Consider the following 25,915-nt stretch of genomic DNA (forward strand, 5'->3'; position numbering starts at 1 on the left):
TTTTGTGATGCACCTCGGTGAGCAGTCGTTCACCGAGACCCAACCATCATCCCGTTAAGCTTCAGTTGTAGGGATTATTTGCCCTGGGTGTTGATCGTTACCTTATGTGTGTCTCATGTTTCGCTCCGTACTTATCTCATGCTGACAGAGATCATACATACTCGCCAACTGCTCAAATTCAGAACCTCTGCTCTAGAATTTGCGCATCTTCTTCCATCTGGAGGAGCGGTCATTCTCATCCCGTAACCGATACTTCGTCCGACTGTGACGGCCAGAGGAAATCACGTAGAACAAATTGCATAGGGTATGGAACGCGAGGTTTAAGTTGGAAACTCAATTGCGTTTAAATTATGCAGATAATTACGGAAGCAAAAGCAATGCTTTGCATCAAGCTCTGGGTATCCGCCATACGCGCCACGAAACCGGAAATACTGCCTCCCAAAAAACAATGTTCCACCATCGTCAATCATAACAAGATACGGTCACCAATGCTCCTCAACCTTGCTTCCTCCCTCTCGCCAAGAGCCTCTCATGCAGGTCAACAACAACATCAATCCACGAGGGCACGCTCTCCTCTTGCGATAATGCCCCTTCGCCCAAGTGGGTGGTCAAGAACTCAGCCATCTTGCCAGTGTTGAAGTGCTCTCCATAAACAACATTTGCATCGGGCTGCAGAGTGAAGTCGATCCCGTCAGGCTTGCTCACTCCGTGGATCTCCAGGGCAATCACTACCTTGGTCTCAATCGGCGGCAGAAGAAGTGAAGATCTGACTGCGATGGATGAATCCGAAGTCCGGGAGACAACCGTGGGGAAGGTGACGTTAAGCCGGCGAATTTGGTTGGAAGTGGAATTAGACTTGTCCCACGCGACATGAACCATGTGGAGGAGGTCCGCAATTTTAGTGCGGCTCTGCGGCAAGCCACGGATGTGGTCCCGGATGCATTGCAGGAAAAATTCCTTTTCCGGCGTTGAGGGCAGGGGGTTATTCTCGCGGTTTGCGGCAATGTACCACAGGTCAATGCGCGAGTTCTTCTGGCCGCGCTGGAAGGACGCCATGTCGAACACCAGCTCAATCTCGCGGCGATAAGTCATTGAGACGGTGCTTCCGGAAACCCCAGTCACAGCCCAACCGTGCTGCTTCTCAAGAGAATCCACTCGGGCTGCAGACATGTCAGTCTTGGTGGGGTCAAACTTCTTCGTATACAACAAAACGAACTTACCCTTGAGCGCACTGATCTCGCTGATCGACCAACCTCGGCATTCCTCGCGGATCTTTTCAGCCTCCTTGATGTCCTCGTGGCATTGTTGCTTCTCTTGCGCAAGCTGCTCGACGTCTTGTTCCGCCTCTTGCAGCTGCTTTCGGAGCTCCTCAACCCGCCGGGTCTTCTCTTGGACATCGTTGTCAAGCGCGGCCAAGTCGAATCTGGCAGTCTCCAGCTCTTCCGGGTCGCAATCGGCAAGCTCCTCTGCAACAGCCCGCAGGTTCTTGTGCTCTTGTTCAAGGCTTTCGAAACGCGACACAATTGCAGGCAAGACGGAAGAGAGCAACTTTTGCTGTTGCTGAAGTACCTTGTCGTCGATGGCCATGCCCTCGGCGATCCTGACAAGACCCTCCCTCAGGCCCTCCTGGAGCTTCATTCGCCACTCGTACCACATCGCCTTGCTCTCGAGACGAGCATGAGTTTTTCCGTTCTTGAACTGATTATCCAGGATGTTCTTGAAATCAGGCGATGCTGACATGTATTCTCGGAACAAGGGCGGATTCTCCTCAAAGGTCTCGGACTCAATCTCGCGAACGATTCGACGGCCCTCAGAGATGTACTTCTTGAGTTCGCGGCACGAATGCTGGTAGAGCTCAAGCATAGGTACTGTGCATGCACCGGCGACGACGCAGTTCTCCAGTGATAAATCTTCCTTGCCACCAAAGTCCTTGAACATATCAGGAGCTTGCGTGTGACGTCGTTTGGTGGTTGTGAGCTCCATGAAGCGAATTGAGGTCATGTTGAGGAAGTCCTGCAGGTGAATCCGCTCCTCAGCATCGTCGTCAATGATTTCAGCTTCGTCTCGAGCAGGAGAGCCCTCAAGGTTCATTGGGTGCGGGACAGTGTCTTCCTCGACATCCCTGAATCGAGCGTGCCCCTTTGGTGACTTTGCCGAGCTTGCAGACTTCTGAGGCGACTCAGAATGAGTGGGCGTCGCTTCCCCTGCAGCATTTTCCTCCATGCTTTTCCGGGCAGATCGTGTCAATCTGCGACCGGTAGTCTCTGCCTTACTGGGAGGCTGCTGCAGCTTGACATTCTTCACCGGGCTGCCTTGATGGCCTTTGAGTCTCTTGATACCGTCGCGGTCTTCACTATCCTCCTCGTCATCGAGCTCGGCAGGCCGCTTGCCAAGTAGTCCCCGTGCACTTCCGACGTGAAGACTTTTTCGGCTTTGCAGTCGCTTCTTCTGAGGGCTCAAGCTTTCAATCATCTCCCTCAAGTTCAAGGTCGCGTCCTTTTCGTTTTCGCCACCATCCGCTTCACGCTCAAGAATTTTTCTGCCGTTCTCTTTGTCTTCCTCTTCTTGGCGGGCCCTATCGATTTCATCCTCAATGATCTGTGGTTTAGCAAAGGCTACACCACGGACCTTACCGGGAACGAACTCCTGCACTGTCTCACCGAGAGATCCCCTTCGGTCAAGGAGCGCAGCAACACGGGGTGACCCGAGGCCCGGCTTGTCCGCGCCGATACCAGAGTGCCTTCGGGTTTGCGGTGTCAAAACAAAGGTTGGCGTCCTCGCGCCGGTGGCTGGACCTTGCTGGAAGATATTCAACCGAGTAGCGGTCTTCTCAGGAGAAGGAGTTGCAGGCTTTCTAGTTGGAGATTTTGACTTCGAGCGAGCAGGCTTCTTTACCGATTGGGGCGTCTTGACTGGAGAACTGTCGAGCGGTGTTCCAGCAGCGGCGTATGAAGGAGCGACAGACTTTGGCGGGCTGGGTGTTCTGGTTCTAGCTCTGGTTCTAGCCGGTGATTCTGACATTGAGCCTGTACCCGGCATGCTCTGACGAAGGCCTTTGCCTTGGAATGGGTTAAACCCAGGACTGCTTGCATTTTCTGATCCTGCAACTGAGTGTCTCTTGGCCGAGGCAGCCAGCTTCTTGGCAGGTGACGCAGGCTTTGCGGACATGGACTTGGTAGGGGTGTCTGGCTTATCCACTTCCGCTTCCATGAGTTTCTTGGCGGCGAGGCGAGACTCTGGAGGTTGTGATGGCTGAATGATGCCTCCGATTGCCATGGTCATGTCCATGCCCATAGTTGCTTCATCTTGGTCAGACACTTGGGAAGAGGGCAAAATACGGCCAACAGGGAGCGTCATGTCCATTGGCGTCGTCAGTTCGTTCAATGTGTCGTCCTGTGAAGACAGGATACGGCCGACCGGGATAGTCATGTCCATGCCCATCGTCGCGTCTCCTCCGTGGATAGTCGCGTCCGCCAATTGCAGTATGCGACCAACACCGACAGTCATATCCATGTCCATCGTTGCCTCCTCTGGGTTCTCGCGGGATGTCATTGTCCTACGGCGCTTCTGGGTGGCATCGTTCTTGGGATGTGATGGCAGAAGACCACCAATGGCACTCGTGAATTCCATAGACATATCCTCGTTTTCCACCCCAGTGTCGTCGAAAAGATCGTCATCGGCGTTGGAACCGCGAATGGCACCGACAGCTGTGGTGAACTCCATGGTCTGGTCCTCCACGTCATTCCCAGCGGGTGTTTTGGTATTTCGAGAGAGAATGCCGCCAAGTACTCTGGTAACATCCATGGACATCTCTTCGTCTGGTTCGATGTCGCCGGCTGGTTTACCGAGGATGCCTCCGACGGCAGCAGTCATATCCATTTCCATGTCCATGTCCATGTCCAGATCATCTCCATCCTCATCCTGGGGCGGGCTATTGTGGACGGGCGGGGGAGGGGCAGTGTTCTCTTGACCTTGCGATGCCTCATCTTCAGGCTTGCTCTTCTTGATCCAACCAAAAGAGGGAATGACTTCTTCGTCATCACTGTCATCGAAACCGAGCCTTTGTGTGCCAGCCTGCCGAGCAGCTGTGCGGAGTGCCTCGTCCAAACTGTCATTATCGTCATCCGATGCTGTTGTCCGGCTGGACATGACTGAGGCGCTGGTAACTTCGTGGTCGTCGACGGTCATCATCGTGCCATCATCATCGTCGGAGTCGCTATTCGAATCAGACGCTTCCTCCTCATCGTCATCTGCAACTTCCTCGACGGCATCCGCTGGCTCAGAGTCGGAGCTGAAACCTGTGGCCATGGTATCTTGCTCCTCATCGGAAAACTCCATGAGCGGCGCGGTGGAGCTCCTCCTGCGCTTCTTCTGATGTAGTTCTCTCTGGTTGTCGGGTGACTGCGGTACGATATCGTCATCCTGCTCAGGCGGGGTTGATGGCCGCTCCGTCGGCTCTTCATTCTGCGGGGCTGAGGTAGAGGATCTGCGGCGCGACTTGTTTGTTGATGTATTCGGGTCTTGCATGAAATCGATTTCATGGAAAGTGTGAAGGGTTGCCTCCGCGGCAAAAGATACTCTGCGATTTGCGAGAGATTTACGTCTTGCGTCTCTGCGCTCGCGCTCCTTAGCTGCTTGTTGCTGCTCTTCCTCGGTGCGCAAGGCAATCTTGGAGCCTGAGCCTGTAGGGTCGGTACTGCCTGTAGTCGTTGGGGTGCTTGACCGCGGCGGACCAAGATCGATAAGGTCAGATGCGCGCTTTCGATGTGGTGGAATCTCGGGTAGTAAGGGCATTGTGGGCTTCAAGATAGAACGTGGCGGAGGCCGTGAAGGCACAGCTAAAGACTAAGGAACGCATGTTAGTCGCGTGAGACGACGATGATCAAGACGACACTGCTTACAGCTCTGCGGTTCCCATTTGCACTTTTCAGGGCGTCCAGACCTCCAGGGCCAATACTCTTGCTACGCGACTTCTTCCTGCTCTCCGCAAGGGTACTTCCGACGTCGATTGTCGCATTCTCCTTGTCGCCATTCTTTCTCGACGATGTGGTCGCGCCGATGGACTTGCGTGTACGGCGCGTAGAGGGGAGTGTCGCATCGCCGAATGAAGCCATATTGAGAGTCAGTGCTGGTGGTGGCGATGTGCTGCTATCAAGCTTCAGGTCAAAGAAAGAAGCGTGCACATGTCACCTCTTAAAGTTGGGGAGAGCTACGCGACTGGAATCGGTAGTGGCGTGAATGTGCCCAAAGGATCTAGGTATGTTCCCTCGAAAGCAGGGTGGTGGGCTGTCATGGGTCTTGTTTACTGTCTACCAGGGTTCTGATTGGCTTGTAGAGAGTGATGTCAATAGACGCGATTTTGTTGCTGTGGTAGCGTCGAAAACCGCTGTCACCGCATGGACCACGTTTGCGACCAGGCGTGCCAGGGTGCAGAATCTGTGAGTCTTTGTCAGCTGTGGCTGGAATGATCCAAAAGTGGCTGAGAGTCCAAACTGTGGCTGCACTGTTGAACGTGGCTGAACACTGGTGGGGCTGGCGTCTCGCTAATTTTTTCATGTCCACAGCCCTAATGACAATTTCAGGGCAGGCCCGACCCTCACGTTCTCTCACCCCCGATTTTGCAGACTCTGGTGAAAAGTTGCGGCTCAGCATCAACGACTTCCTAACCCTCAACAGCACCCACCCCCGCCCAGTCGACCGCACCACGACGTCAAGATGGCTACCGAGTTGACCGTCCAGTCCGAGAGGGCTTTCCAGAAGCAGAAGGGTATCTTCCTTAACCAGAAGACCAAGGCGAAGTCTGCTCGCCCCGGCAAGAGCGGCCGCAGATGGTACAAGGACGTTGGTCTGGGTTTCCGTACCCCCGCCACTGCCATTGAGGGCTCCTACATCGGTACGTTTGCGAGCGAGATCGATTGAAGTGTTGGAAATCCCATGCGCGCGCGACGGACACGACATTTTGATTCCGACGAAACTTTGCGACACGAATGGAGGACTGTAAACGACGGCAGAAGAGGATTGGAACTTTGGACAACAAGAGGAGGAAATATACGACACACGACGGAGGACTGTTGCAACGCGCGCTGGGAAACAACAAAAACCAATTCAAGGGACTGACATGCTAACGTTGGACCCCCTCCAGACAAGAAGTGCCCCTTCACCGGCCAGGTCTCTATCCGCGGTCGTATCCTTACCGGCACCGTCGTTTCCACCAAGATGCACCGCACCCTCATCATCCGCAGAGAATACCTTCACTTCATCCCCAAGTACGCCCGTTACGAGAAGCGCCACAAGAACCTCGCCGCCCACGTTTCCCCCGCTTTCCGTGTCGAGGAGGGTGACCAGGTCACCGTTGGCCAGTGCAGACCCCTCAGCAAGACTGTACGTTCGCGACGCGACATTCACGATCGACGCCTGATCCCGAGGCTCGTTCTCCATCAAGAATCTGTTTTGCTAACACAACCGGCTCCAGGTCCGCTTCAACGTCCTGCGCGTCCTTCCCCGCACCGGCAAGGCTGTCAAGTCCTTCAGCAAGTTCTAAATCGGCTCATTGGCATTTACGGCGTGACTGCGGTGTGGGTTCTTCATTACATACCGGATGGGAGGTCATCAGGGAAACTGCATCCACATGAGTGTTATAGATGCAGAATCAGAGACCAAAATGAATTCGATCAGCCAAGCCACGTGGTTGTGATCTAGAGATTCTTCTCTGGCTGTCTTGGGCACACGATGGGCTTGTGATTTTTGCGGGAACGGAAAACTGCGATACGCCTCGGGTCAAATGAACGAAAAGAATGATTAGGATGGGTTGACTGTGCCACTGTAGACTCCTCGGTGATCCAGTGACATGCTATTCCTGCGCCCCATCCGACTCTTTCACAACATCCCGCATCACGACGGTCTTTCGGACCAAGACGTGGAGAGCTGTCATGGCAAATAGTTGCCTTGATGGCAAGATACTGTAGCTATGCAAATGGAAGCCTCAGGTCGAGAATGATAGCAAAACAAGTCCACATCCAAACTAGCACCAGCACATTTGATTTACGGAGTAATGCCAAGTACGTAGCTAGGGAGACGCACTTACGGACTTGAAGGTCATCAAACGTACTCGAGAGCAGCATATTAGAGTGACCTGATGTAACAGTGCCAGATACAGTGCGTAGCTTAAAGTACGCACAGCTGTTCCTTGTCTTCTCAGCCATCTGATTGGTCCAAGGCCACCCACCTCGAAATTCTCCCAGAGCTTCCAGTTTGCGACGAGCCGAAAAGTCCCCAAGCTTCTCAATCCTTTCCAAACTCGTCCAGGTGAAAGCTCTTGCTTCTTCTAAAGACCTTCCCCGTTCATCCTCGAGCCTCTCCGTCGCAATGGGTTGGTTCGACGGCTGGTTCGGCCCCAGCGCCTCGTCCGACGACCCTCTCAAGTCCCTCGACCCCAAGCTCCGCGAATACCTCGAGCGCGAATCCCCCGTCAAGATCCAGCAGCAGCAGCAGGTCCAAGAAGCCGAGAAAAAAGCCATACGGATCGCCGCGCAAGCAGCGCTGGCGGCAGAAGCATCCGCACAAGCACGGGCCCAGTCGCAATCACAGTCGCAAGATGCCGCCGCAGAACGGCCAATCGTGCCGAAAGAGAGCCTCTTCCAAGACGGTCGGTACGCGCACCTGTGGAAGACGTACCGGCCCTACGCCGAGGTAGAGGCCGAGACGAAGACGGATCACGAGAAGCTCATGGACGTGCTGGACGGGTTCAAGCAGAGGAAGCACAACATTGGCCGGGCGGCGCTCGAGAACTGCGCCATTCAGCAGGAGGAGTGGGTGAACTGCATGAAGAGCGGCGACTGGGAGGACAGGATGCAGATGTGCAGGCGTCAAGTGCAAAAGTTTGAGAGGTGTTATACCATGCAGACGGTGCGGATACCCCCCCTTGACCCATCTTCAATTCACCTCAGCCGGGGAGGTCTCGAGAACATACTACTGACACTCCCTCCAAACAGAGATTCCTCAAGGCCCTCGGCTACCAATCCATCAACGGCCGCTCAGCCCAAGTGGAAGAAGACATCCAGATGCACGCAGACCAGCTCTACGGGCGCATGATTGAGCAGGAAGAGGCCGTGGAGGCCGCCAAGAAGGAAGGCCTCCCAGTGCCCAAGTTCGATTTCGCGATACCCGTCGCCGCACCGGCCGCGGCCGCGGCGCACACGCCGAGGCCGGACCTGGAGACCTCGTGGAAGGAGAAGCTGGAGCAGCTGCCCGAGTCGGAGAGGGCGGCCGAGGAGGCGGCGCTGCGGGCGGACTTCCAGGCCAACGTCGAGGTGGCCAAGAACGTGCAGAAGCTGTGGGACGAGCAGGAGAAGGAGAAGGAGAGGCGCAAGGCGGAGGGCAAGGCTACGATTGTGGATCGTATTTCGGGGACGTTTGGCGGTGGGAAGTAAAAAGGCCTCTGGTCTGAACTTGGAGGGACGGCTACCTCAGGGTCTACATGACGAGAGTAACCCGTGAGAGAAGCCACGTGAGATGATGGAAGTTGGAGCATTGGATCGTTGAAGCCTCGTGGTTGGGGTTGCCGTGGGTCTTGTATGTCACGATATCGGCCTCTGTAAAAACGACTGTAGACTACCCTGTACTTCTACGCATGCATTCCCGAATGCAAAGAAAAAAGAGCCTGACACTGGCTCAATTCTCTCTTCAATATTTCGCTCATTGAACTTGCTTCAGATCATCTCTTGAGATTCCTTCCATCACGAAGTGGAAGATCTACAAAGCCCGATCAAGAGAAGTCAAGGGTGACAGCTCTGCGATTGTGACGTGAACCTGGCCAACCTCACACCGACGCCAAAAACGACACGGCACTTCCTCAGCAACGACAAATAACTTGCAACCTATTGAGGCCTCCTCACCCCAGTACACAGTAAATTCCCTCAACAAGGGTTCAGCGTCAGCCACGAAACTCTCATCCCATCTCGTGTTCAAAGAATGGAGGATAAAGGGCCAGGGGTTCCAGCTTCCGGTCCGCAGTCCGCGGCAGTTGGGGAGGGAGGTCAATTTGGCAGGGGATAGGGGACGGAGGAATAAGGTAGAGTTCGCGTTTCACCTGAAGTCAGGCTAGCAAATGGCGGGAAAGAGTAAGGTAAGTGATGGGGGAAAATCGCACAAAATCACTCAGCAACCTGCAAAGTCTGAAACCATGACAGGAATGGGCTCGTGAACACGTCAAGGGTGCATCGACCATTGGGGGAAGGGGGTGGTGATCCTTCGCGGAACCGACGGGAAGAAGACGGGACTCGGGAGGTCCATCGTCATTTCTCCCGAGTACGTGCCCTCGCTGCACGGTCATCGGGCACGAATGACGACGCTGGGAGGCCCTGAGAGAGTGCGATGACTTCTACCTGCCTCGGACGATTCTTCCACGGAGATCCAATGAGCCCAGAAAAGGCGGTGGTGCAGGACAATTCAATGGCGGGGGAAGGATGAAGTGAAGTTGTTGACAGCATGGCGCAGTAACCAGCAAAAGCTGCAACAGCTGGCAAGAAAAAAATGTCTCGGCTTGCGGGCGGCTTCTGCAGCGAGGTCTGACGTACCCGCAATCCCCTTTCGCACACACTGCTGCCACTCAGCCCTTCCAAGCACCTCGCTAAGGCGTGCCAAGACTCCCCAAGAGATCTACCCGCGCACTTGAAAGCTTGGCAGCCCAGGGACCGCCGCCTCGCATCACCCCAAGACTTTTTTGAGCCTCTGTTCTTCAACGACATTGCTTGGCTCAGACATTTGAAGGGTGCAATAGAATTTAATGTGAAAGTGTAATATATTCGATTGTTTATCGGTGATATATATAATAGCATCCAAAAATCTCCAAGTCGTTTCCGTCTCCTCCTAGAATCGGTAGGTGATGGTAGTAAATCGCCCCTAAACGCCGAAAAAGGGTGACCCTCAAGTTCCTCCCAAAAGTTTCATTTCCTCCACCATCATCTTCCCGTCAATCGTGGAAAGGAACTGCTCAGCAGCAAGACTCCTCGCAGCCGCAGAGGCCGCAGCAGAGCTCGCAGCCAGCCTCCTCACCACCACGGAGACCCATCTCGGGCTGGGGCTCGGCGGACTATCATCTCATTGTCAGCACCGTTGGACTCGTGACGTAGGAAAGAGGAAGTTAAGCTTACGGGCTGCTGAGTGACGATGCCGTTCTCAACGGGGACCTCCATGGGGGCCTGCTGCTGGGGAGCCTCGGGAGCGGGCATGTTGACGGTTTGGTTTGTTTTGGTGGTGGGAAGAGAGAGGTGGCGGGTTGTATGTACGGGTCTATACAGACGTCTATGTGAAGATGATGGTGATGGTGGTTTGAATTAACAACTGGGTCGAGAAGAAGTGAGGAGAAGGAGAGCTTCCCCCTCCCGCCTTATGTACTCGCTCACCAACATACCTCCCTCACCTTACTTACGTAGCTACGCAGTAGTAAAAGCAGCACACACCTCAGCAACCAGGAGACTGGGCGCCCTCCTCCCCCCTCGCTCCCCCCCCAATGAGCCCAGCTGAAGCGGTCGGTGGCCGAGGATCCCTAAACCTCGTCGGGGTGACCTATCCTGACCTATCCTATCCTAGGGATCCTATCCTGTCCAAACTAGACCAACTCGCTCGGCTCAGTGTCACACACATACACCCCTCCCCCTCCTGTGGTGGCCTTTCCCGGTTTTCGCACTCCCTCCACTGGGCCCCCCGAATAAGCGCAGCTCTCTCTCTCTCATCGGATGCAAAAGCGGCAAACCATGATCAAAACATCCAATCATTCACCCACTCGCCGTAGCCGAAGCCCGGTTTTTTCGTCTCTCTTCTGTGGCTTCGTCGTCGGGCGAAGCACAGGGTCCAGGGGCTTGGAAGGGGGGGCAGAAGTGGCAGAGTAACAGCGAAGGGGAGAGAAGTGGGAGGAGGGGAGAGGGGGGGCGTGTGATGCACGTAGGGCAGGCCGGGAATTAGATTGTAGGAACTTTGCAGGAAACGAATCGGGGACAGGCACTATTACAGGGAAGAAAAGTGCCGTACTTCCGTGATGGGATGTCATGACACGGGCACACTGGGCAGCACGGGGAAGCTCAACCTTACCACCACACTTGCGCAGTTTACCTCACGGTTCAGTTCTTAGCAGGGTGGAAGTTACCGGGTGGCCGACCGCCACATTGCGGAGAGTGGGAACAACACAAAAAAGAAAAAAAAAAAGACACACGGACCCGGGACGCCTACCAAAAGTGACAACACGGCCACCCCGATTTCCAGGGATCCCCAACCAGTCACGGTGGTATTCGACGGTACTATATGGGGTAGAATGACGGATGTCAACGATGGCTTAGGCCCAACTGGCTCTTGCATTGCAGGGTAATTTACAAGAGTAGTGTACGGAAAAAGAGATCTGATAGTTAGGTTTGGGACGTGGATGGGGGAGGGCGCATAGTCATACTCGAATAAGGCTTAGTGACGTCAAAATGGGGAACGGATACCAACAAGACCAAAAATAGTGTCACTTCCAAAGAGAACAAAAAAAGTTCTTCTTGGATTTGGATTTGGAAAAGAGGACGGGGAAACGGTCCAGACTCTCTTCGATTCCCTTTGGGCCAGTTTTGGATTTGCTTTGGCGCCTAGTTTCGTCTTCAATTCAAAAGTAAATGGCGCTCTACACAGCTCCCCAAGTAAGACAGCTTTCCCCCCCTTTGGGCTGTCGTGTTATTGGGGAATAGAGTTTGCGCCAGAACGGCGTGGTAGTAAACGCCCGCCTATTGGTAAACCCCCCGTGAAGGGCTGGAAGCTGAAGCAGCTGCTTTCCTTCTTTTGGCTTTCTTGGCCTGAATTATCATAGTCATCGATTGGGAAGAGGGGGGGAGCCGAAAGCCGAATCTCCTGGGTATCCCCGGCAAAGGCCACCCGTCGAACCCCTCCCTTCCTTGCCTCTTCCCCCCAAAGCCCAAGCTTTGCTTGCCCCAAGCATCGTACATGAACGCCAAACTCGTCGTGAAGATCAGATATGACGTGGGCAAATACACCACATCACCATCGCCCTGGCCATTTGTTGCCTCTCTTCCGGTCTCTCTGTTGCGTCTCGTCTATTGTCTATCGACCCTCGAGAGCTACTGCGGCTCGTTCGAGGAACGCGTTGAAATCCTTCACCTGCTTCAGCGTGCCCCCCGTGTCACTGCGCGTACAGGCCTGGTCCGTAATTCTGGATATCAAAATCTCGAGGTTCGCCAGCTCTGCCGTCTTCTTCTCGGCCGGGCTCAACTCGGGGGCCGCGCGACCGCGCTCCACGGCCATGTCAATGTCATGCATCTGCGAAGATAAGCTCAATTGGTTCTGTGGGCACACACAACACAACGGCCGGTTAGAAAGAGCTCATAAGGCTGAGTTAAGGTGTGTGGTGTCGCCTTTTGGGCAGGGCGAGGGTGTGACATTACCAGTGCTTCTTCCGTCACCCTCTCGTGCTTAATCCTGACGGCATCTTTCCGGAGCGCCACCTGGTCTCGCTCGGCTCGGATGCGCATGATTTCGTCCCGAAGAGTGATCCTCTCTTTCTGGACACTGCGTACTCGCTTGCGCAAGCTGTGGAGCGTGTCGAGGAGAATGGTCTGAAATTTTTGAGTCAGCACGGTACGGTGGCAACCACCACCAGCCTCGGGGTGCGGATCTACCCACATGTTGGAGGAGCCGCGTCCTCAGTTCGTCCTGATACGCCTCCAGGGCCCGTTGCTGCACGCGATGCTCCCTCTTGGTGGATGCATCTTGGGCATTGCGCACTCCCTCCTTCAGGGTCTCTATGCTAGTCTCGATAATCTCGTCGCACGTATGGGTCAACACGTCGACCGTGTTCACACCGCCGCGCCCGGCGAAAGGGATATCCATAGCGAGCACGTCTGCTTCGTCGTCGCCGCCTTCAGCCACTTGCACACGTTTTGTGAAGCGCTGCACGGGAATGGATACAGCCTCATCGACCCCATCCGATCCGGACTTCTTCCTGCGCTTCGGTGCAGCTTTGGGTGAGGCGTTCTTCGCTGTAGAAGCCGCCTTGCCTTTGGAGACCGCCTTCGGTCTGCCTTGCTTCTGCTTCGCTGGGCTCTCTTGAGCTTGTTTCCGTCGCCTCTTTGGCACGGGCTCATCTTGTTGCTCCTCTTCAATGATCGTAGAATCTGGTTCCGGGGATGATTTCCGGGGACTCGTGCGCGGTCGCTTCCGACCCAGTTGTTGAGCTGCTTCCTTCGCGCCCACTTCCTCGGCCAAGCTTTCATTGTGATCCTGTTCCTGCTGTAGCACTTCGTCAACGATCGCGTCCAGCTCCGGTCCCAGTATCGATTCGGTTTGGGAATTATTTGCTGTTGCTCGTTCTGATACGTCGGCAGGTACTTCTGATGCTTCTTGTTCCGCTTCCTCTGGCTCTGCTTCACCACGATATGAAAGCTCGGGAGACCGTATCCTAGAGACAGAGTTTGCTGTTCGATCCGGAGAGAGCTCGTCCAGGTCCTCGTTGGCAGATGCGGCCGAATTACGACTCCCACGAGAGCTGAGTGTGGACCTGCGAGTGCTAGTCGTGTTCCGCCGCACTTTGCGCTCCAAAGGAGACGATATTGGAACAGTTTCTGTCGCGTTTTCTCCCGGGGATAGGGCTTCTTGTAACCTCGCGCTCGACGCGACAGCACTGCTTGTTGTGATTCTCCGCCGTCTCCCACTGCCCGGCGCATCCGCAGGACTCTCCTCAACCTCGGTGTTATCTGCTGTCATCCGCCTCGATACTGGTGAAACAAATGAAGCTGACGGGGCGGGCCGCGGTGGCGGCAGAGACTCGACCGAGTCGGGGTCGCCGGCTTCGACAACGGCATCGGACCTCGCTGCGGGCTGCGTGACTGTGGCTTGTGCGGATTCGGTAGAGGTTTCTTCTTGGAGTTCGTAGACATCTGGCTTTCCTGACGATTTCTGCGTCTGGCTAACATTGCCCGCCTCGGTGGTACCAGGTCGCGCTGTTTCGCTGTCTAGTCTGCGTCGCTTTGCAGATGTATTCGGGGTCGGTGTCGGTCGGGGCGGCGGCCTCTCGGGGCTAGTTTGCGCTTCGATTTCGGTTGTGAGGTCGTCGCCAAAGTCCAATTGAAACGAAACATCGTCAATCTGGCCATGTCTTCACATATTGCGGTTAGGCAGAAAGCATTAAAGAGGCCGGAATAGCTTACCCAGCTCCTCGCATGCGCTGTTGCATGCGCTCCCCTCGTGCTGTTGAAAGTCAGCATCTCTCGTTGGTGGGGCTCTGCGATGGGACTCACTGGTCATGGCTGCGGACTAGGACGGCTTCACAAGTGCAAACGAAACCCCCAGATTATTCGTGTGCAAGAAATATCTCATTGAGGAAGAACGAGATATCAATTTGTGACTATTGTGGTTTGGAGCGCATACTTGAACGAGCTCAGGCCGATCTCTACACAGCAGACTGAGGGGCGGCGCGTCTACTAAAGTATTGGCCAGGCGTGTCGCGACGACCCTTTACACAATACACCCCTGCAGGCCGTTTTGTGGCCCGTGCACAAGCAACATCCAGACTCGGAACTCCACACACCAAGGTATGCCTCTCCATGAGCCATTGCTTTGTCACTGTTCGAGGATGAAAAGGAATACTAGCCCTCAAAGGCATTCAAGAAAACATTCATCAAGTGATACTTTTGACTTTACTGAAATATACCTTGGATCTAGCAAGAAGAAGAGGTTCATGTCTTGTTTGGCCAGTAAATTGAGGGATGATGAATGCACCACACTTGCTCCCTCACTCGCATTGTCAACTGCGTGCTCCCATATCCTCCCTTCTTTCCACCCAAAGGTTCGAAATACCTATAAGGTGTAAACCAAAAGCAGCTTTCACTTGGGGTCAGGATACTCGCATCCGATTTCTGCTTTTCCCGTAGCTCTTGCCAGCCAGGTCAAGTAAAAGCTCTTAACTCGAAAACCTCGACATCATCTCAGTAAGTTTCGATCATGACACAAGTCGGCAGACTTTCCTGAATACTTTCCTTACTTTCACTTGTCTTCCCTTCTTTGCAAGTCAGCCTTTTAAGTCTTCAAATATCAGTCTTGCCTTCTTACAGATATCATCGTACCTTCCCCCGATACCAAGATTCCGCCAAACAGCTCCTTCTCGATCGTCAATACAACTGCAGGAAACTCTTGGTATTTAATGAGATAACAGGATATTTGCATCCTTTCTAAAGCGTCCAACTTTCAACTTGGCCTTCAAACTATCAACACAAGACCAGCCTTCGCCATTCAGACTCGGTCAACAGCAACTTTACTCCTCAGCTTCCTTCGGTTGATCGTTGCCCTCTGGGAGAGGGGGAGCCTACCTTCCCATACATCTCATTCACTCTTCCTCAATCTTTCCATGAATTCATTCACTTATCTTCTCTATCATTTCCAAGACACAAAATCACTCATTTTCGACATTACATCTCCAACCTATATCAAGCGCAGTGTCACATCCTCCATTTCATCATCGTCTAAATCATATCTACACGATTTAAATCTCTAAGAAACACCATCTCTTAGCGGGACTCTCCCAGAATGGCTGACGTTGAGATGGCAGATGAGTCCATCGTCGAGCTACACCCCTCGTGGGATGTTGCTCTTATTGTGGCTCATAACAACACCCAGAAGAAATTTCTCGTCTCCTCTCACATTCTGAGAGTCGCATCCAAGTCCTTCAACTCCCTACTTGCTTCCAAGTTCGAGGAACATGCCAAGACCCATTCCGGTTCGAAGCCTGACATCACCTTGCACCATGACAACCCCGACGCCATGGAGATTATCCTTTCAATTCTACACTACAAGCACCAAGACGAGTGGTACAACCTCAGTGCCAAGATGATTGCAGTCATGGCCGTGCACTTAGACAAGTACGACTGTTCTGCGTCTTTCAGACTGTGGGTGAATCACTGGCTCGTCAACTTTGGGCAGGTGGAGCATGGGGACGTTGGCTACCTCTTGGCAGCGACTGCGTACCTCGGCGAGTCGGCAAAGTTTCAGAAGATGACAAGATCTGCTATCTTGTATCTCCCAATGAACTTTGACTTCAATGCTTGGTATGAAGACGATATGGTGTCTACCTTGCCGGACAATGTCATTCGTGAGTTTGCTAAGATAAGTAGGTTGAGATGCACTTTGACTAATAGTTCTTAGGCAACATCGTTCGCAAGACGAAGTCAGTCAAGCAACGTCTATACGCTCTCTTGCAGGAAACCATCATCGATCTTGGACAGAATCAATCCGAGATAGGCCTGATGGACACTTCCCGCTGCAGCAAGTGTCTCCGCACCTACAGGAGAACCCAGAGAATTCGTTGCCCCAACTGCCCGCCTACCAGTGGTCAACAGTCTGAAGTCTGTGACTTTCCGGTCGTCTGTTCTCCCGAGACAAGAGTAGCTGAGTGCACGCTCATGTTCTTAAAGCAACAGCTGTACCCGAACGAAAAGGCATGGCGTGAGAGTACCATTGCCGACATCGCTCGCCGTTTCAATAAGATTAGGGAAATGAACACCCACCGGTGTGACTTTGACCAGAGGTGCCCCCTGAAGAAGCGGTTGGGCGAGCTAGACGAAGCTGTGGTCGAGGTGATTGATGGCATCCGAGGCTGGAAGCTGAAGCTTTCTACCACTGATGATGATGCTGTCAAGTCTGACGGCGTGGACGAGCCCAGCAAGTCGTTGACGTGCGAATCAAAGTAGAGCGGTCAGGTGGTTTTGGCGAATTTCAAAAGGCAAGTGGGTTAGTTGGTGATTTTGGCTTTCAGGACACGGCGGTAATTGGGCAACAAGAGCATTTTGATTTCAGATCATTTTTCCAGATCAGTTTAAGGAGTACCGGTCATAGAATTTCACTCAGCAAGTCCTTTGGTATCGATATTATTCCACTGACCTTCTATGCTGCTCGAACTGTATATGGAACCGTTTGACATTTTTGCGCTGGAACAAGCAGGCAAACTAGCATAAGAATGATCAACGGACGCTCTTGAAGCTTCCTGCCATATTCGGGTTGTCAAATGATTTTGCGTTTCAACGAACTACCTATACTACCTTACCCAATCTCATTCAGGACTCAGGTGGTGGCTCCTTGGCCAAGGCGGGTCTGACCCCCACTCAAATACTATGGTGGTGGCAGTTGCCTTCAGGATAGACATCTCAACGGAAAGCACGAGACAGAGCACCTACTGCTCTAGAAGCTTCGCAGATAACATCCAAGCTTTTCATCTTCACTTCCTTCTTGAATCTCTCTATCCTCTCTGCCTCATCTCGCCAATTCCATACCCATCTACTGAACCGCGCTACTTTATTAATCCAGCACCACGGCCTTTTCTGCCGCGTTATTGCTTACACGTATCCCTATGGACGGCGAAAATCACCCATCTGAGAAGATGGTCAACAGCGCACAATCAACCGGGATGGTAACCCAGACAAACTCCGGGCAGCATCAGCAGCTCCACGGGGAAAAGCCTTTGGGGGGCGTTCGTCAGTTCTCGGACGTCCAAGTGCAGCACTTCACCGGGCAGTCCGAAACCATTTTCCCCAATGGAGACTTACACGTAGTTCTCCTCGACTCTCGGAACACAATGCTCGCCGGCTTCCGCGTATTTTCCCAGATCTGCCGGGCTTCGGCACTATTTGCAAAGTTGATCGATACACAGTTGAGCGAAAAGGATGGCTGCAAGTTCATCTTCGTCCGTCTCTTACCTGTACCTGGATCATGGAGACTCGACGGGCAAGCCCTCCGCTGCATACTCTCGGTCTTGCACCACACCAAAAAAGATGAGTACATGAAACTCGACGTTGGAGAGCTTTTTCGAGTCTCGGAAATGAGCCTTTTCTTGAAGTGTAACGACGCGCTCGCGCCGTAGATCGGCATCTGGTACCCAAAAGCCCTCCAGAGCATTATCGATGGCGAACAGCCATCTGTTGTAGAGCTTGGAATGCTTTTGAAGTCAGCGGATAACTTTGAGGCCAAAGACGAACTCGTCAAGCTGAGGCAGTTTGCTATGCACAATCTTCCGATGCATTTCCGAGAAATCTGGGCAAGAATCCCGCCGCTCTTGACTCTAGCAAATTGCAAATCTCTCGGTAAGAGTGACGGAGTTACACTTTCGCTGGTCCCTGTTATCTCTCCCCTGTTTCCGCGATTTTCTGCGCCATGGCAACTGGATAGAAGCTAGTATGTGTCAAATGCATGAAGCTAACACGGTTCAACTCTAGATGGACTCCAGTTTGATGTCAACGAACGACTGGTACGAGCTTGCTCGCGTATTTGGTCTTTCGAGGGCCTCCTGGACACCCAGAGCGAAGGATACATCACCACCAGACGGCTCTGTCTCAGCTATGGGCGGCGACACCCGTCCAACGCCAAATTATGCCACCTTTGTCTCAATGCAACACTGTACGATGATGTCTGTACGAAAAATTCTCGAGTCGGCGAGTACTTCAGGATCCTCGCGCTCCAGACATTGTGGCCCACCACTATTTGGACCTCGGACGATGCCACTCTCTCGACGATTTCTCAGCGCGTCAACAATTTGGCAAGCCGCATCCCGCATACATGTAGCGGCGGTTCCAAATGCCCCCTGATTGTCCACATCAGCGCTCTACAAGGTCATTTGAAGCGGACCATGGATGATTGTACTCAGAGCAACACTTCGGTAAACCTGGGGAGCACGACAATGTGACCATGACCGAAATCAGGAAAACCAGCATGGTGGAAGGTGGCGGTGCTATCGCGGAGGCGGTGGTCGAGGATATTGACAAGGACTAGGTCTGAGACATGAGGAGCAGTTTGATATGGACAGCGAGCATGCAGCAACAGGTTTGGGTTGAAGCGAAGATTGGCATTTTTCTTATTGAAATCAGAGCTTTGGGTATTCCCTAACGCCACAAATGAAGACTGATCAGTTTTGAAAGCGGACACCTTGTCCGAAAGTTTGACACAAACGCCTGAGCCCATACATCTATCCGTGAAAGTCGTACAGCCGCCTATGCCTCTTGATTCAGAGTTCATCAGTAGGAATCCATTGCATCTTGCTGTCGACGAACTTATGGCTAGAGAATATCGTTAGCAACCAGTGGGTGCATTGGAGGTTATGAAGACTTACTTCATGAATTCCTGATTTGTCAAAGCCTTCTCTCCATACTCAGAGATAAGCATCTCCTTGTACTTGTAAGGAATCTTGGCCTTGACACCCTCAAAAGTGGTATCGAGCAAGGGATACAGGAACGTATCGCGGAACTCGTGGCCATTCTTGGTCGCCAGCACACCCTCGCCCTCGGGGTGGTCCTCGACATAGCGAACGGCAGTGATATCGATGAACAGCCCATTGTCCATGTCGATCCATCTGGCGTCAATGACGTTGTCCTCGTCAAAGCTGTCCTGCCCCCGGTGGACGTAGTTGGGGTTGACCTCGAGCTGGAAGTAGCGGCCCTGCGGGATGGTCGGATACTTGTAGTACCAGGTGGTCATGTTGTAGTAGGCGGCGAGGAAGTTGATGCCGTTCTCGGTGACTTGGACGTCGGCGTCCGAGTCCCAGGGGAGCGTCTGCTTGTTCCACCACCAGCCGAGGAGGGAGCCGTGCATGAGCCAGGTCTGGACGCCGAGGTCGCGGAGGGTGGCGAGGTAGGTCTGGATCAGGACCTGTACTGCTTCGCGCTGGGCTGTTGCGTTGAGGGGTTTCGTGGCGAAGCGGGCGTCGTAGTGGATTGAGAAGCTGGTGTGGGTGTTAGTTATACCGTCGAGAATAAGGTACTAGGTCGTGAGGAAGGTGTTGGTGTTGGTGATCTTCATGGGATGGTTTATTAGAGTTTCGGGAAGACGCTTGGTCGCTTCTTTCATCTCATCTCCACCCCCCAAATCTCATCGTCCCAAAGATATCGAAAAAGGCACAAAAATTGGCGTGAGAAGCATTTGATGACTTACTCTGATTCCTGAAAGTACTTGGGTGCCTTACCCCGCGATTCCTTCCGCTCTTCCACACTAGGGGTTGAGGCTGAAGTTTTGTCTTGGATCGGTGTGGCTTGCGCGATGGTGAGACCAACGACGATCGTCGAGAGGAGGCGTCCGATTTGCATTTTGGCTTGATTTTCCGCCGTTTTACTTTGGCTGATGTCGACTTTTTTTGGAAGCTCCAAACTTTGTTGCGACTTTGGCTTGTATGGTATTTTTCTTTTTTGAGAAATATGAGTATCGGAGAGCTCCGGAAGTTGCGGTCGTTTAATTCCTTCTCAGTTCCTGTTCGTCTGAGGTGGGCAAAACGTCATCGAGAGGTGCGGTGCGGTGCGGCGATAAGCAGGCAAGCTTGAACAGGGAGCAAGAGCGCTTGGTTCCTTCTTTCCCCCAAGTCCCTGCAGTATGAGGTATTCCGATTTTGCGGCGAGGTTGTCGAAAGTCGAGGAACCTCCGTCCAGGTGCAAGCCAAGAAAAACTTTGATAAAGCAAAGCTCGACAGGTACACCAATCACTTTTTCCACCAGAGGAACAGCTCAAGAGGAGACGGGAGGGGAGGGGGCCGCACTGGTTTTATCTACCTCCAACTCTTCCCAATAGACATACACATATGCATTCCTTCCATCCTCCCCCCATCATCCCGTAGTGTATGTACTGCGTGGTGTACGTACGACCCAATCCGCCGAAGAACCCGATGCGTGCTCCCGGTTACCCATCCATTGACGGGACGGGGTGAGAGAGAGAGGGGCGGCGAAGGCGCCAGACCGGGGTGTGTGTTCAGTTCCAAGGGCCGAAGCAACAGGTTAGCAAGAGGAAAAGCATGCGTAAGAGCCCCCCAAAAACCTGATGTGATCAACAAGCTTAGCCTCCTCCGAATTCGAACGCAAGTTGCAAGCCCCCAACGGCGCGCGGGCGGTATTGCGGCAGAGACTCTGTCAAAAACCCATGTTCCCTTCTAATCCCAGCTCACCCCCACATGTACCTACGTACGCGCCGGCACTGCGACAACCGCACAAACGGCCGGACCAACACAGCAAGCCCTGGCTGTGTCCTACGGGCAACAACAGAGCAGAGTAGACGGAAGCATCAGCGATGGGCGTTTGGGGGGCCGACTTACCCGCCATTGATGGCCCGGGGTGAGCTTGCACCGCGTTAGAGAGAGCCGAAAATGCTCACCCAGGGCCCAGGCATGGGGTGTGGGATGTTGGGTTTCCTTTGACGTGACGGTGTAGGTCCGTAGCAGTGTCCCTGTTGGTGCTTTTTTCTTTTCTTTTCGGCTGGGCCGCGTCATATTGTGCCCCCCATTTCTCCCACGGTGCCGTTTGGCGCTGCCGTGTGTCCCGCACCTCTTCCCGCACTAAAGATATCGCGGGCGGACCGGCATTGGGTGGCCCTTGCATACGTTGGGTTGCTTTTTTGGAATGGGAATATCCTATGGTGCTGGTGCTATGGTGCTATGGTGCTATGGGCGATGCCTACCTGACTGCCGCCCACATCCCGAGGGGGGGGGGGGGGGGGGCGACTCCACGCAGCGTTAACAATGTGCTTACGACGTCTTTCTTAATTGTCCTTTGCTGCGCGCGGCGCAATGCTGTGGAATTTAATGAGGCTCAAGCGGGCCCAAGGGGGATACTGCTCCGATTGCTTTTTGGCTTCGATCTGTATCCCCATTTGGCTCATTTGGGGGACCGCTGGAAATTGCACACGGGACGGGATGGAGCTTTGTGTTTTTGCGCTCGGGTGGCCGCGTTTGTTGTCTCATCGTCGCCGGAAGCCGTTTGGCTTGATTGCGATTACAGAGTGTCATTCAACGCGGTGAGATGCGTGGCCTGGTTATCGGTCATTGCATTTCATTCCATCATGATAAGTGGCATGTGGGATCTCGGTAGTGCCATGGGCGATCCGACTCATGAATTTCGGTCAAGGCTCGAGAATGAGATCCTACTATTCTAGAGCATTATCCTCTGTCTGTGCTCAACATCCTGACTTGTCCGTGAAGTGAAGATACAAGTGCAGCTATCCTCGTGGGTAGAGTTGATGGTAGAAAAGACTAAATCCCGAGAATTAAGCTTGTCAGCAGAGGTAGCTGGCACACTAGTCCCCGAGATACGTTATAGCCTGGGACGACATCAGAAAAAAGGCCATCGGTTGCACCGAGTCCAAAAGATGGTAATATCGAAGTTCATGCTCAGAGTCACCTCGGGCCCTACCGAATTTGCGATACTGACACACTGAGTACATGGCACATAGTGTGGAGCGAATGCGATCGTCGACTTCTCGTCTCTTAGCACCTGAGCCAGCTTCATCATCGCACAGTGGCTTCTGATTTGACAATTGGACAAATTCGTTGGAAATTTTGGCCTTCGCGGCCGGTCCGTCGACGACTAGCGCCATGAACAGCTGCGCAACCCGGTCGGCCTAAGAAAGCACGGCCGGCCAGCTTTTGTACGAATATCCGTAGACCGGCGCGGAAGCAAGCGAGACAAGGGTCCCCGCCAAAAACAACAGCGCCGAGCCTGTGCACTGACGACTCTGCAATACAACACCATGCTGCTAGATGGCCATGAGATCGACTCTGCGGGAACTTGGGAAGAGGACTCCGCTCGCGCTACCAATATAGACCGACCCAAGCCAGCGGGTAAGGCAGGCCCAAAATGGCAGCCTCCAACTATGTCACCAGGCAGTACGCCTCTGAAGCTTTTGTCGAGAGCTGTGGCGCAATCCCCTTCGACTTGTCCAAAGACCCGGCAAGGGTCTGCCTGATTCATTACCTATCCACAGACGAATGGCTCCTGGCCAAGGGCAGACGCAATTGCGGCGAGTCGAGGCACGAGGCAGCCTTACGAGAGGTGCATGAGGAGACGGGCTTCCGCTGCCGACTTCTGCCTGTTGATATGGCCACGCGGGCGACGGGACCGGATGACGATGCGAATGTCCCAGATCAAGCAGCCGCGCGTCGAGGACTCACGGAGCCGTTTATGCTGACGATGCGAGACGTTGATGGGGGATCTGGGGTGAAACTCATCTGGTGGTATGTCGCGACTCTTGAGGAGGGAACTGCGGAAGAGGCGGTCGGTGGGGAGGCTCAGTTTAGTGCGAGCTTCTTTGGTCTTGATGAAGCTGTACAGAGACTGACCTTTGAGGACGACCGAAACGTTCTGAGGAAGGCCATCCAAATCGTCAAACAAACAACCCTTGTGTCGTAGGCAGCCAAGTTCGGTCAATAAGCAGCTTCTTCTACCTTGCTCATGCCCCCCGCCTGAAGATGCATTTCTTAATTGGGCATGGCCTTTGCAATACGCGCAGCAGCGCAGGTAATGTCGGGGCAATATCCACCCTTTCTTCACTGGCGCTATCCCTCAAGGTGGGGGTTACATAAGCGACCCTGCCAAATACGAGCCAATAGAATCTCTTCCTGGCAGGACAACGTGGCTGGGGGCCTGGGGCTGTCGTCACCTTCCCCCAGCACGGATAAGGCGCAGGCTCGAGCTGATAAGGCCAGCTGGTGCAGGTGCAGCTGGGGGGCGCAACTGCGTGACTGCCCGCGCGGCGTAAGAGCTGAATCTGGAAACTGGCAGGAGGGCACCTCGAGCTTCGTAACCTTCCCGCACTTTCAACTTGGAAATAGCTTCATTCCTCGGCTTGCTTATACCCATCTCACCCCTTCCCATCGCCGAGCTTCGTTTCAAACGGATCCGGCCTCTCCATCGGAGCTTCATCCGATTCTATTCTCCCCCTTCCACCGTGGACGGCTCGCCGGCCTTCGTGTGATGTGAAACGGAGCTGCCGTTCCCTTTTCCCGTCCGTTCTTGTTTGCGTGTCGCAATCGCATTCCCCGAGTCCCTCACACCAACCACATCACAACTTCTCTACACATCGGAATACGCTGGAAGCTCGACTTCCCATCCGGCACCATGACTGCGTGGAACGTACGTGCTGCGTCGACCTAGATACGTGATTCCCGAGGCAGTCCGCTAACTAGCTGGCCAGGTATTTCGTTTCATGGGAGACATCTCCCATCTCCTCTCCAAATGCATCCTGATGATTGCGATACATCGCAACAGGAGTGCTGAAGGTACGCTGCCCGATTTTATACCACGAATGCCTGTTGACTGATGGTGTCTGCGCAGGTGTCTCCCTCATCACCCAGGGTCTGTACGCCTTGGTCTTCTGCACGCGCTACCTCGACATCTTCTCCGAACAATCAGCATGGAACTTCATCTTCAAGATATTCTACATTTCATCATCCTTCTACATCATCGGGGCCATGCAGTGGATCTTCCCCCGCACCAGAGAACGTGAGCTCTCGTGGAAGGTCGGCGCCGGCGTCTTCGGCCTCTCGCTCGTCTTGTCTCCCTTTGCCATGCTCATCTTTGAGAGCTGGTGGAGCTTCCGCGTCGTAAGTAAAGACCTCGCACGAAATGCTAGTCATTGCTGGCCATACAGCTGCTAACGTCATGCCAACAGTGGCTTTGGGACTTCAGCCAGATCCTCGAATCCATCTGCGTCCTGCCCCAGCTGCTCCTGCTTCGCCAGACCACCGTTCCGACCGTCATCGACTCCTTCTACCTCGTCACTCTTGGCTCGTACCGTGGATTATACCTGATCGGATGGATCACGCGTGAGCTCGACATCAACGACAAGGCGCCAAACACGGTCTCCGTCATCTTCGGCATTATCCAGACGGCGCTGTATGTCGACTTCGCCTGGGTATACTACACTCGCCAACGCGTCAAGCTCCGCAACGGTGGCATTGTTGATGCCGACGACCTGCGTAGAGGCTGGCTGCTCAACAGAATCTTTGGAAAGCGCATTGATGCCCACTCCGACGACGAGGAGAGCGCCCCTGCTCTCGGCGACGACGATGGCCAGGGCCGCCGCGGTGGTGGACGGCCCAAGTGGGGTGCCCGTGGCATCTCAGTCAGCGCTGATGAGGGTGTTCTGGATACCGACCGGGACAACCAGCGCCGGGATGAAGAGCTCGAGGAGGGTGTCATTGACCCCGATGCCAAGATGCAGGATCCCGACGAGCTCGCCCGTGTGCTGGACGATGATGATGACGACGATACGAACAAGGCGTCCGGAAGCAATGGCACACCCGCCGGGATCGACAACGGTTCTGAGTGGCGCAACTAGCCCTCGGGCCACATACCTGTCCCGTTGCTCGAACCTGGTGGCCTGAATATCTACATTCCTCGACTCACCGCGTCCCGTAAGGGCTCGGCTTCACACACTGACGCCTCGGAGAAGGCTGTCTAGCGCTAAGTGGACACGAGGCCACTGAAGCGGGAAGCGTCGTGCTAGCAGAAGTATTTGTAGTGAATAGCGTACGAGGGCCACAAAGAGACGGTCTTCAAAGCGGAGTTTTTGGACATGGTTCTCTTTTGAGGGTATAAAATTGTTGTACGTTTTACGAGAGAATCAATACACAGTTGACTTTCCATGATGTATGCAGTTTCCATTCATGTTCCTTGTGTTGGCAGCGTCATCTATAGTCTGCGCCTGGTGCCTCTTGCGTATATTTGCGGCATTCCAGACACATTCGTCCAAAATGCTGGACACTACTAATGAGCTTATACAACCATGTCTCGTTCGTGGATAGGCACGCCTTCTTCGCAAGCTGTCACTAGTCTCGAGTCAGGGGCTCGCCGTGCCTTCCGGGCGCCTCCCATTTCGTAGATCAAAACATTGCAAACTTGGGAGCTCCCTCGTCATAAGCGCCTCCAAACTCGCTCCAAATTCGCTCGAATCCATCCAACACAACGCTTCGCCAATGTCATCGCTGTATATTATCACAAATGTTCCTTCCCCAAAGAGTGAATTCGCACCAGGACCAAAAGTTAGACCAAGAGAGAACAGCGTTGACTCCTGATGAACGGTTCCAGGTGTTGAGGAGGGTCGATAAATACTCCAAATCGCTTCAACCAAAAACACAGAA

The 25,915-nt window shown here is 53.7% G+C and overlaps 10 protein-coding genes across 10 annotated transcripts; 6 read left to right on the top strand and 4 right to left on the bottom strand.

The window, feature by feature from the left end:
- Positions 1–495: 495 nt before the first annotated feature.
- Positions 496–5,114, bottom strand: CABS01_14057 (Spc7 kinetochore protein; the record flags this gene model as incomplete). The annotated part of the gene is made up of 2 exons (XM_060547397.1): positions 496–4,845; positions 4,902–5,114. The coding sequence occupies 2 exons, from the start codon at positions 5,112–5,114 to the stop codon at positions 496–498; spliced, it is 4,563 nt and encodes a 1,520-aa protein (XP_060393747.1).
- Positions 5,115–5,715: 601 nt separating this feature from the next.
- On the top strand, positions 5,716–6,541 carry CABS01_14058 (ribosomal protein S17; the record flags this gene model as incomplete). Its single annotated transcript, XM_060547398.1, has 3 exons — positions 5,716–5,893; positions 6,143–6,381; positions 6,473–6,541. The coding sequence occupies 3 exons, from the start codon at positions 5,716–5,718 to the stop codon at positions 6,539–6,541; spliced, it is 486 nt and encodes a 161-aa protein (XP_060393748.1).
- An 824-nt stretch (positions 6,542–7,365) lies between these two features.
- CABS01_14059 (uncharacterized protein) lies at positions 7,366–8,429 on the top strand (the record flags this gene model as incomplete). The annotated part of the gene is made up of 2 exons (XM_060547399.1): positions 7,366–7,905; positions 7,992–8,429. 2 exons carry the CDS (start codon positions 7,366–7,368, stop codon positions 8,427–8,429), a joined length of 978 nt encoding a protein of 325 aa, XP_060393749.1.
- Positions 8,430–9,991: 1,562 nt separating this feature from the next.
- Positions 9,992–10,229, bottom strand: CABS01_14060 (uncharacterized protein; the record flags this gene model as incomplete). The annotated part of the gene is made up of 2 exons (XM_060547400.1): positions 9,992–10,090; positions 10,152–10,229. 2 exons carry the CDS (start codon positions 10,227–10,229, stop codon positions 9,992–9,994), a joined length of 177 nt encoding a protein of 58 aa, XP_060393750.1.
- A 1,858-nt stretch (positions 10,230–12,087) lies between these two features.
- Positions 12,088–14,286, bottom strand: CABS01_14061 (AT hook domain-containing protein; the record flags this gene model as incomplete). Its single annotated transcript, XM_060547401.1, has 5 exons — positions 12,088–12,327; positions 12,429–12,599; positions 12,667–14,137; positions 14,190–14,229; positions 14,280–14,286. The coding sequence occupies 5 exons, from the start codon at positions 14,284–14,286 to the stop codon at positions 12,088–12,090; spliced, it is 1,929 nt and encodes a 642-aa protein (XP_060393751.1).
- A 1,278-nt stretch (positions 14,287–15,564) lies between these two features.
- CABS01_14062 (uncharacterized protein) lies at positions 15,565–16,724 on the top strand (the record flags this gene model as incomplete). The annotated part of the gene is made up of 2 exons (XM_060547402.1): positions 15,565–16,126; positions 16,180–16,724. 2 exons carry the CDS (start codon positions 15,565–15,567, stop codon positions 16,722–16,724), a joined length of 1,107 nt encoding a protein of 368 aa, XP_060393752.1.
- A 656-nt stretch (positions 16,725–17,380) lies between these two features.
- CABS01_14063 (uncharacterized protein) lies at positions 17,381–18,795 on the top strand (the record flags this gene model as incomplete). Its single annotated transcript, XM_060547403.1, has 4 exons — positions 17,381–17,821; positions 17,891–18,110; positions 18,243–18,635; positions 18,671–18,795. 4 exons carry the CDS (start codon positions 17,381–17,383, stop codon positions 18,793–18,795), a joined length of 1,179 nt encoding a protein of 392 aa, XP_060393753.1.
- Positions 18,796–19,027: 232 nt separating this feature from the next.
- On the bottom strand, positions 19,028–20,102 carry CABS01_14064 (uncharacterized protein; the record flags this gene model as incomplete). Its single annotated transcript, XM_060547404.1, has 3 exons — positions 19,028–19,079; positions 19,133–19,741; positions 19,951–20,102. The coding sequence occupies 3 exons, from the start codon at positions 20,100–20,102 to the stop codon at positions 19,028–19,030; spliced, it is 813 nt and encodes a 270-aa protein (XP_060393754.1).
- Positions 20,103–22,631: 2,529 nt separating this feature from the next.
- Positions 22,632–23,183, top strand: CABS01_14065 (NUDIX domain-containing protein; the record flags this gene model as incomplete). The annotated part of the gene is made up of 1 exon (XM_060547405.1): positions 22,632–23,183. One exon carries the CDS (start codon positions 22,632–22,634, stop codon positions 23,181–23,183), a length of 552 nt encoding a protein of 183 aa, XP_060393755.1.
- A 708-nt stretch (positions 23,184–23,891) lies between these two features.
- CABS01_14066 (ER lumen protein retaining receptor) lies at positions 23,892–25,113 on the top strand (the record flags this gene model as incomplete). Its single annotated transcript, XM_060547406.1, has 4 exons — positions 23,892–23,906; positions 23,968–24,052; positions 24,108–24,376; positions 24,445–25,113. The coding sequence occupies 4 exons, from the start codon at positions 23,892–23,894 to the stop codon at positions 25,111–25,113; spliced, it is 1,038 nt and encodes a 345-aa protein (XP_060393756.1).
- Between the last annotated feature and the right edge of the window lie 802 nt (positions 25,114–25,915).

This window comes from Colletotrichum abscissum (genome assembly GCF_030869225.1).
Source record: "Colletotrichum abscissum strain IMI 504890 chromosome Unknown Scaffold_50.1, whole genome shotgun sequence".
NCBI lineage: Eukaryota > Fungi > Ascomycota > Sordariomycetes > Glomerellales > Glomerellaceae > Colletotrichum > Colletotrichum abscissum.